This window comes from Panthera uncia, chromosome A2, assembly GCF_023721935.1.
Source record: "Panthera uncia isolate 11264 chromosome A2, Puncia_PCG_1.0, whole genome shotgun sequence".
In the NCBI taxonomy this organism is placed as follows: Eukaryota; Metazoa; Chordata; class Mammalia; order Carnivora; family Felidae; genus Panthera; species Panthera uncia.
The window spans coordinates 32,056,392-32,066,853 of NC_064816.1; the positions used below are offsets into that span (position 1 = coordinate 32,056,392).

At 48.0% G+C, this 10,462-nt stretch overlaps 1 protein-coding gene across 6 annotated transcripts in view; it reads right to left on the reverse strand.

Moving 5' to 3' along the window:
- The window catches only part of MAGI1 (membrane associated guanylate kinase, WW and PDZ domain containing 1), a 633,332-nt gene extending 623,466 nt beyond the window's left edge, over window positions 1–9,866 (reverse strand). For 2 of the 6 annotated variants that reach the window (XM_049642665.1, XM_049642664.1), the window contains exon 1: window positions 8,215–9,389. In XM_049642665.1, coding sequence (XP_049498622.1) covers window positions 8,215–8,527 — 313 coding nt within the window. In that variant the 5' untranslated portion in view covers window positions 8,528–9,389. Of the gene's footprint in view, window positions 1–8,214 lie in introns of all 6 variants that reach the window. The other 4 variants (XM_049642669.1, XM_049642667.1, XM_049642668.1 and 1 more) reach the window with 4 other exon arrangements.
- Window positions 9,867–10,462: the final 596 nt, after the last annotated feature.

Genomic DNA, 10,462 nt, shown 5'->3' on the forward strand with positions numbered 1-10,462 from the left:
ACAATGGAGGTGGTAACACATAGCTAACCGTGCCGGGAAGAACCTCTCACAGTCCATTTGAGGATGAGAGAGTTTGCAAAGTTCCCAGACATACTCAATATGGTGCTGCCAGAAACCCTTGACATGAAGACCAACTGAAAATGGTCATCAATGCCATCTTCAAGAATGTTCCTGGTGGCACCTGGGTGGCTTAGTTAAGTATCCAACTCTTGATTTCAACCCAGGTCATGATCTCACAGCTCAGGAGATAGAGCCTCTCATTGGGCACTGTGGTGACAGCATGGAGCCTGCTTGGGATTCTCTCTCTCCCTCTCTCTCTGCCCGTCCCCTGCTTGTGCACATGCACTCTGTCTCTCAAAAAATAAGTAGATAGATGATAGATAGGTAGATACATAGATAGACAGATAGATAAAAATTTTTAAAAAAGAATCCTGGATCAATCATCTAAGCTCTACTTGGCCACATCCGCAGCCTGCAAATGACAAACCTTGATCAAGGTTGATGTGACCCATCACGAGTTACCCACATGGTCAGAGACTATCAAATATGGGAATTTTCAGAGGCAACCGAGCTCAGGAGAGATTGATTCTAGTTCTCAATTTGCCAGTGGATGCTCAACAAATACTTGAGCACCTACTATGTACCAGGCACTATTTTCGGTACTAGGAATATAGCAGTGAACAAATCGAGAACATCCCTGCCCTTTGAGAACTTCTATTCTAGGAGAGACAAAATCAGGACTTTACTTATCTTGAAATGATCTATGTAAAATGGAGTGGAATAAAGCAGAAAAAGGTTATGGGGAGTGACAAGTAGGTGGAGTTAAGGCTTTCAATAATGTGGGCAAAGGAGGTGTCACTGAGAAGGTGATATGTGGTAAAAACTTGAAATTCATGAGGGCGCAAGCCTTCTAGATGTCGAGGTGGGGACTAGGAGGCCATGGATGGGGAGAGACAAGAAATGTCATAGGCCAGATCACGGGGGACCTTGTGAGTCACTGTAAGGACGTCGGTTTTCACTCTGAGATAAGGATGACAGAAATGATTATAAGTAATGGATTACTCCGTTCTTCAATTACTTAGCCATAAAAAGAGAAGATGATTATTTAATCATAAAATGTTCAAATTCCATCTCTTAATGTTGCTACATGCCTTCAGAAAGGTTAGCATCCAGAACACGATGGACTGAACACAGGACACTTGATGATAAAGCAGACATCAATATGATAGGCGTGTCCTTGATATCACGGGGGTTTGTTTGTGGAAACACCAAAACAAATTCACAAGAAATACGATATCAATGCAGACATCCATAGGGGTGCAGTATAGCAAAGCTCCAGTGTTTACGAGGGATTTTTCAAGGTTATTGATCTCACACAGAAGCTGCATAAAGATAGGCGAAAATGCCATAACCCACTTTTTTAGGATGTGAATGTCAGCCCTTAACCAATTTGACAGCCTTTATTCTCAGTGTATACAAAAATCAGTATATCCTGTTACACATATATACAAACTCAAGGAAGGGACCACTAACATCAGAGACCGGTGTTTTGCATTAAATAACCATCGTTTATAAAGCAACATCCTTCATGTAAACCCTTGTGGTAAGGAGATGTCAGAATGTTTTCTCTTATAAACCACTTAATTCCCCTTGGTGGATATCATCAATTCTGCCATCTGAAACCAGCTGGGTAATGAATGCCAACAAATGCAGTGAGCCAACTGTATGGCATTGCCTCATAAGGTCAAGTTAATCTATTTTTAAATAACATAGCCATTGGCAAAGGATGGCCACTGGAAACAATGGACAAGTTGGGTCGCCTGTCCTTGCATTATTTTTTCATAAAAGCTGTGGAATGTTCCACAGTGTAACCTAAAAATATCCTTCAGAGAGTGGTCTTTTAGCACGGAGAATAAAAAGATTGATTTTGAAAGTTTAAGTTAAAAAAAAAAAGACATATAAACACAAAGCACAATTTAAGAGCAAGAGAGGACAAAAATCAGACTGTTTTCTGCAGCAATGATCTGATTTGCTGTTGGCTGGAAAAATTGTACACAGGGACAATGCAACAAGAAAACAGAGGTAAGGTGTCATTCTTATGGATGCTGACACACAGCAGATCCCACATCAACAGAAAACTGAAAAGCCCCCCATCATCCTGTCTGCTCAGTATCTGAAATTTCACTTCTGAAACTCCAGTGAAAGTCAATAGGCAGGAACACTTCAGGGTAATTCATTAAACTTGTGGGTCAATACAAATTATGAGACACAGGGAATCAGCTGATTGGAAGATCTGGTAATGGGGAAAAAAAAACGTATCAGGGTCTTAAATCAGAAGAAATAAAAGATGAATAGAGAATAAAAGGGGAAAGATGTAGACGGCCTAGTCTACATACAACACCACCTAGTCTTGCCATACAAATAACGAGCAACAAAGGAAAATCCATTCATGCGTCCAACAAATTTTAGTGAGCACCTAGGATTTGCCCAGGTACTATCTTAGGCCCTGAGAAACAGCAGGGTGAACAAGTGAGGCAACCGTGTTTTACATTCTAGGGGGAGGCGAGGCAGACAATCAAGAAGACACAAGGGGAGCCTGGCTGGCTCAGCTGGTAATATCTGTGACTCTTGATCTCGGGATCAGGAGCTCAACCAACCGCCTGCTGGGCACAGAGATCACTTTAACATAAATAAAAATGTTAACAAAAGAAGAAACAGAAGATAATGCGAACCTGTGACAAGGCCATGAAGTCACAAAACAGGATGAGGGGACGGCATGAGACTCCAGAGCCATCTTATACAGGGTCAGTGATGCGCTAGGACCAGCTCACACCGGCCCTGGAGAACCAATTACATGCATCTCTTACGAACTCAGGCCACAGATCTGGGGCTTGTCTCCACGGCAGCCGGTTATTAAACATTTAGCAGCACACGACCTGACACAAAGGAAAAGAATCAATCTTGTGACCATCTGGGGGGAAGAGAAAGCAAACCCAGGGACCCTGGAGCAGAATTCACGGGACACCAAGACAGGCGGGCCACTGTCTCAAAATGAGAATCATTTCGTTACAGAGCTGTTGTAGTATATCCCAGCTGGTCAAAATAAACACACAACATCAAAACAAAACACAAAAAGGCACAAAGAACTATTTTCAATCGCATGTGGTCATAATTCCCTCATGATAGTGAGGGAAAGGGGCCGGTGGCGGTGGTGTGGTTTTTAAGTTGTGTCTTATTTATTGTCTCCATTCTGTCTAAATTGTGGACAGTTTCGGCTTCTGGGTAATTTGCAAAGCCACAAACTTCACCTACGAAAATATGTAAGCATGACCTATAATGTGACCAGTTTGGGAAACTACAATCACACCATTTTCAACTTTTGGAGTCTGGGTTATTCATGGGATTGCAGCATTTTATGAGTGCAAAGGACATCCACGGCGCACCCGTTTATTTTGGGCACAAAAGAAATGAAGAGGGGCACCTGGGTGGCTCCGTCCGTTAAGCATCTGACTCTTGGTTTCAGCCCAGGTCATGATCTCATGGTTTGTGAGTTCGAGCCCCACATCGGGCTCCGCACTCACGGGGCTCCACAATGACAGTGCAGAGCCTGCTTGGGATTCTTTGTCTCTCCCTCTCTTTCTGCTCCTCTCTCTCTCTCTCTCTCTCTCTCTCAAAATAGACTTACAAAAAAAAAAAAAAAAAAGGAAAAGAAAAAATGAAGACACTTACACCCAAAGAGGGTGATTTGCCAGAGAGGGTAACACAAGCTGGCAGAGCCTGTTCTGGGAGCCCAGGACACCTGTGTCCTGCACCATAGGCTCAGGGTTAGTGTACCTTAGGACAGTGAGTCTCAAAAGTGAGCCTCAGAATCACCTGAGGGCTTGTTAACAACCGCCCCATTGGCCCCGCCTCCTGAGGTTCAGAATCAGTAGGAAATTAGCACATCTAACCAGTTCCCAGGTGATGCCACTGGTCTGGAGGCCCTACTGGCCCACCGATGGAGCAGTGAGAAGCATGGGCTTTTGGAATCCAACACGGTTGAGTTCCAGCTCTACTTCGGCTACTTGTATGACCCTCGGAAAGGCTACCCAAACTCTGGACCTCAGTTTCTGACATCTGATTCCAGTTGTGAGGAATAAAAGACAAAATGTCCACAGAGTACTAGCTTAGCCAAGGACCGGGCACATTCTAAAGCAAGCGCTTAGCTTGTATCCGATGGCAAAGTATCCTTAATTACCTTATTTTCTTTTTCCACATACACTAGAATTCAAAAGACAGGGATGATTAAAGACTGGCAAAAATGTGGAGCGACTGGAATATTTCTGGCATCTCAATTCATAATAGCCAAAGGGATCAATAGCCCAAATGTTTACTGACAAGCAAAAATATTTTAAAAACTGGTATGTACAGGAACTCCTGGGTGGTTCAGTGAGTTAAGTGTCTGACTCTTCATTTCAGCTCAGGTCATGATTTCACACTTTGTGGGTTCAAGCCCTGTGTCAGGCTCCCACACTGAAAGTGCAGAGCCTGCTTGAGATTATACATATATACATATATATATATATATATACACACACACATATATATATGTATATGTATATATATACATATGTGTGTGTATGTATGTGTGTGTATATATATATATATATATGTATGAAAAAAAAAAACCTGGTATATACACATACCTACAATGGAATACTACTCAACAATAAAAAAGAACAATGAGGGGCACTGGACTGGCTCAGTCAGTAGAACATTTAACTCTTGATCTAGGGTTGTGAGTTCGAGCCCCACATTAGGTGGAGAGATTACTTAAAATCTTTAAAAAGAGGAAGAAGGAGGAGGAGGGGGAGGAGGAGGAGGAGGAGGAAAAGAAGAATGATACACACAATATGAAATCTCCAAAATATTTTGTTCAGCAAAAAAAAAAAAAAAAAAAAGCCCAACACCAAAGAGTGTGTAGAGCTTTATTTCATTGATAGGAACTTCAATAATAATAAAAAAAAAAAACTTATCCATGGTAAAAGAAATAGGACAGCCTTTGCTTCTGGAGGAAGTGTGGAGGAAGTGTGGAGGAAGTGTGGGGAATGGACTGGAAAGGGGCAGGAGGGAAATTTGTGAGGTAATGGGAATATTCTAGATATTGATTTGAGTGAACATAAAATAAACATATACATTTGTCAAAACTCACCAAACTACATAGTGAAGATCTGTGCATTTCACCACAGATGAACATAATATATACTTATAAAGCATAACAAGTATATACATGCTATATTATAGATACAAAATAACACATTGTATATAACATAGACAGGTATCCATACATTTTTTTAAGCACCTTGTAACAAAAGACTGTCTCCTCCATCTAAAATGAACCAAGTCCAAACTGGTAGACCCATGGAGCTTGGTTCCTTCACAATTCAGTCCTGCTTCATATAATACCATTTGCTACAGACTATTTTAGTCTGTGCATCTTTCCAGGGAGCTGCCATGAAATAGAAACAGAATTTTCTCCCACAGGAAGACCGTGACATTTCCATACAGATGGCACCCAAAGTGCCCTGTGTCCCTGGGAGTGGCTAGCTCAGGGTGCGGAAAAAAGTAACATTTTCCTTTACCACGTACCAAGGATGAGCCTACCTAATATGATTCAAACACAGTAATGAAGACATAGTAAGAGCAATTCTGTCGCAGAATTTAAATCATATTCTCGCCATGAAGGGGAACAGAAGATTAGTGAAATGCTCTCCAGTGCCATGTTTCTGTAATGAAGATGTTGAAAGAACTGTACCCATGTAATTATTACATAAAATAGCTTTCACACTGCAATGGATTCCATCCACATCTTAATGCTATCTTGAGTAGAACAAGTAGATTTACACACACACACACACACACACACACATACACATATACACACACACACACACACCTGCTATGAACAGTACTGTGCAGCACATAGAATGGTTCTAGATGAAGGCAAATAACATTTGGTGACAGTACAGTTTCCTTTCAATCCAGAGGTGTCTGATTTCAAACACACTTGATTATCTGACCAATCCTTCCTTAGTTCCATGGTGAGACAACCTGGCATTATGTCTCTTGATCTTTGATGACTGGTGGACAGAGGGTCAGCCACATGCATTATCTTGCACATTAAACACAAGCCCCCACATAGGACCCACTAGGCAGAAAATAGATGGGTAGGTACCCCTACCTTTCCTCCAACCCTTTCTCCAAAATGCTGACACCTGTAGCTGCTCCCACCAACTGCTTTGACACAGTGTTTTCTCTATAGTTCTATGAAGTCCTAACAATCCAGGTACAGGCATTAAGTTCATAATCCAGGTTCCTAGCGCTAAAAGCTAGACTGAGAAATAACTGGTCAAAGTGAATTCAACATAATATATCTTCTTTATTGGGCACTTACTATGTGCCAGGCACTGCTCTGCACACTTTCCACTTATCATCTTATGTAATACCCAAACAAACGCCAGTTTACAGATGAGGACACACTCTCAGGGGAAGGAGGTGTTAGACCTCAAGCAAAGCCTGGGGAGATGCACAATGAATAAGGCACAGTCTCTCTCCAGTAAGCTTGCCACCTAGTATGGAAATGAGGAGGGGCTTAACTCATAGATCAGAGTAAGTAAAAAACTACAGAGTACACATTTAGGGGAGTCCAAAGGAAGAAGGGTTTGTTCAGCTTGGCAGGATGCTGGAGGGCTTCTTGGAGGAGGTGTCCAAGTGGAAGATGAGGACATAAATGGAGGGAGCTTTCTATAAATGTCAGTCCATCGCTCCCCAAACTACCAAAAGGCCTGACAATTCCTTCTGTCCCCCTCCTCTGTTTCATCTGGAACGGGCCTGCTTCCAAGGATCTGCTCAGCTCAGCCCAGCCCAGCCTTCCTTTCCTTTAACACATTCCTCCAGCTGCCACGTGCCCTTCCAGGCCCGCAGCACATATGGGAACTTTTCACCACGCTCAACTTTGCCACCTCCTCTGGTGCTTTCATGCGGGAGAACCTATGTCATGGCACTCGGTGGTGCAAGGGATGCTTTAAGGGAATCAAGTCATTCTCTGTTGGACTGATGCAAGGATAACCCCTTGCCAGCATTAAACTCAGGCAGGAGGGATTCCCCACCACCAGCAACCATCAAAAAAGCTGGCTTCTGAGAGACGCATCTGCCTTCATTCCCTCCCCAGAAAACAAGCCCCCCAGTCCAGGGGGGTCACATCCCCCCCCCCCCCCGCCCCCACCTCTTTCTCCTAGAGCTTAAGGCTTGCATTGACTGAAACCCTCACTTCTGGTATCTGTGTGACCTTGGGCAAATAACTTATGCAATATCAGTCCCAGTTTCCTTATCTGTAACATGGGGTTTATAAAAAAAACCCGATCACAGAATTGTCAGTCAGAGCAAAATAGCCCAAGGAAAGCATTCAACACAGAGCCTGGCACGTAGTAAGCTAACAGTGAATAGTAGCCACCATTATCATCATCAACAATGATGATGGTGGTGGCGGAGAAGGCAGCATAAACTTGGGCTAGATTCGCGCAGACAGAAATACTCCTTCTTTCCCTCCCCCCCACCCCCACCCCCCACGCCTGGGGCTGGGCCACACGGTGGAGACACATGCGTCATCCAGCTCTGGGGTGAATGCAGGATCTTCAGGAGGCGGGCATAGGAACCGCAGGGCGGTCACGCCCCAGCCCACCGGGAGGGATGCCGTGGGGAAGATTTCCCGACGGAGGAGGTCAGTAACCACAGACCCCTCTTCTCGTTCATACCCATTCTCCGGGTCTGGCAACAGATAAGTAGCAAAAGAACGCAGCGGCAGCGCCTGCTGCATCACTCCTCCGAGAAGCCTGGAGACCGTCCACTTTGCCCCTGACTCGGTTTCCCAAGCCTCCTCGCGCAGACAAGCCGCGCTGTACTCGGTGGCTGAGATAACAGGTTGGCAAACCGGGCCTGGGAAAAGTCTCTCCGCTGCCCGGAGGAAACCCAGCCCCCTCTTTCCAACGCAGGTGGGCAAACAATCCACAACCTCTCAACAACTTTGCTCATTTCACCACGACAGGGCGCACGACCCCAACTTCCCCTCTAAGCTGCGCTCGGAGGAGGAACGCGGGAAATCGAGATGCGGCGGGGGGCTCTCCGCAGGCCGCTCCCCGTTTTGCGGGCGCCTCCGGGAGGCGCGTCCCGTCTTACCTTGTCTGACGGCTTTGAAGGTGACGGCCTCCTTGCAGCTGTCGATGACTCCCAGCACGTCATAGCGGGGCAAGCCGGACACCCGGATCCCCTGCACCTCCAGAAGCAGCTCCCCCTCGCCCAGCCAAGGGCCCTCGCCGCCGCCGGGAAGCCCCGCCGCCTCGGCCGCGGCCACCGCTCCCACATACGGAAACTCCCCGTTCTCCGCGCCCCCCAGCACCGTCACCCCCAGCTCGCCCTGGGGTCCCCGTCTCACGGTGCATTCGTGAACCTTGCTAGTCCAGTGGTTCTTCTTCTGGATCACTCTCGACATGATGGGCTGTTACACCCCTCCTCCCCCCACAAAAAAATAATAAATGAGAGACAGGTGCCCCCCACAGCACAAGCCCCCAGGCCCCCCCGCTGGTTCATGGGAGGGACATCTCCCCCCAAATAACGCAACGGGAGGGAGAAACTTGGCAGCCTCTCTCCCCTGCACACACTCGCTCACTCAAGCCATCATAAAACAAACTTTCTGGTCTTCCCCGCGAGCCCTGCACAGGCGCCCGCGAGCTTTGTTTGCATTCCGGTGCTTCTCGGTCCACGTTCCGGCGCCCGACCGTTCTCTCCGGGACCAGAGTCCACTCTGCGCCGCTCGGGTTATTTTTTTTCCTTCCTTCCTTCCTTTCTTGCCTCTTAGAAACGCGGTGTCTTCTCTTTTCCTCCCGCCTGGCTCGCCTTCCCTCGCTGGCGGGCTGTTCCTGAGGGTGAGGGAAGCCCTTCCAGACAGTTGCTGGGAGCCCTGGAGACGCGGTAGCCGAGCGGGGGTTGGGGGGGGGACAGGAGGGAAGTGCCTGCGGCCCCTTTAAGCAGATACAAAGGCTCGGCTTGTTTTGTTACAGTTCATTCTATTCCGCGCCGCCGAGCGCAGCGGCCGGCGAGAGGAGACGCGCGCGCATGCGCCCCGCGGCCGCCTGCCGGCCGGCCCGCCCCACCTCTCCTTCCCGAAGGGAGAGATTCCAGTGTGCTTCCCGTTGGGTCCTAAAACCGATCTTGCAGACGGCAACTCACCGCCCTCCAAGCACCCTTCTTATTCCTCCTTTCCTTGCCTTGCCCTAGAGTCAGCCAATCACTTGGGGCTAGGGGGACGCGCACGTGTTTTACTCCGACTGTTTGCAACTTTTCAAGTACGGGCAACCTGGCTTTGGCATTTTAAACCCATTTCAAACAGGTGGGGGTTGGGGAGGCTCACACACTCACCCTCGCGCTCACACTCACGCACACACGCACGCACTCACGCCTGCCTAAGCCTCCTCGCCGCTCTCGGCCAGTGGCTGGCCACGCTGTCGGTCACCCCGCCGAGCTCGTCCACCCCCGCCCCTACACCCCCCCCACACCGCCCCGAGGCAGTTCAGTACCCCAGAGCCCGACGAGACCCGGAGTCGCGCGTCTGCTCCCTGCCTGCCTGCGCCCGCCGGTTCGGGTCCAGGAGCTGGGATTGCCAGTGTCTCTGCGGCCCTGGGTCCCCTGGCCGCCCACCTGGGATCCCTGTGAACTTTAGGATCCCCTTAAACTTTGGAGCCAACTTTTTAAGCCACGGGGAAAACTATAGGCAAGGGAATGGAGCCAACTGGCTGGAGGGGCTTCAGGTCTTCAACCTAAAAGGGGTCTAGCTTTTTAACTGCCTTTTCAGCAAAGACTTCTGGAGCCAGTCATCTGTTCCAGGCTCAGGTTCCTGGCTGAGCCGAGAATCCTTCGGACCCGCCCTGGGGCCAGGAGATTAGGATCACCCCCGGATCTGCGATCTGCACCCGCGCCCAGACGCCTGCGGGGGCGGGGGCTGCACAGCCGTCTCTCGGAATTCACAACCCGGGGATCGGTGCCGCCCTGGGGTGGGGACAGAGCGAGTGCCTTGCCTCCGCTAGGTTTCGGAATGATCTCGGAGGCTGCAGACAGAATACCCTGCACCGGGAACGCTGCCCTCCCCAAATATCCCCCACCCCCCACGGAGAGTCTCCCAAGCCATCTCTTTTCCTCGCTGATTTATGACATACATGTTCGTCTTTGGTCACAGAAGAGATACCAAGTGTTAAACAAGGGAGAGGAATAGATGGGACTCAGAAAGGCTGGGATGCCGCAGTGGTTGGGGTTGAGAACTAGCCTATGGTGTTTAGATCCCCACCCATCAAATCTCTGTGTGACTTTGAGCAAGCTCCCTGACCCCTCAGAGCCGTCCTTGCTCCCCTGTCACGTAAGTATAACAATAACT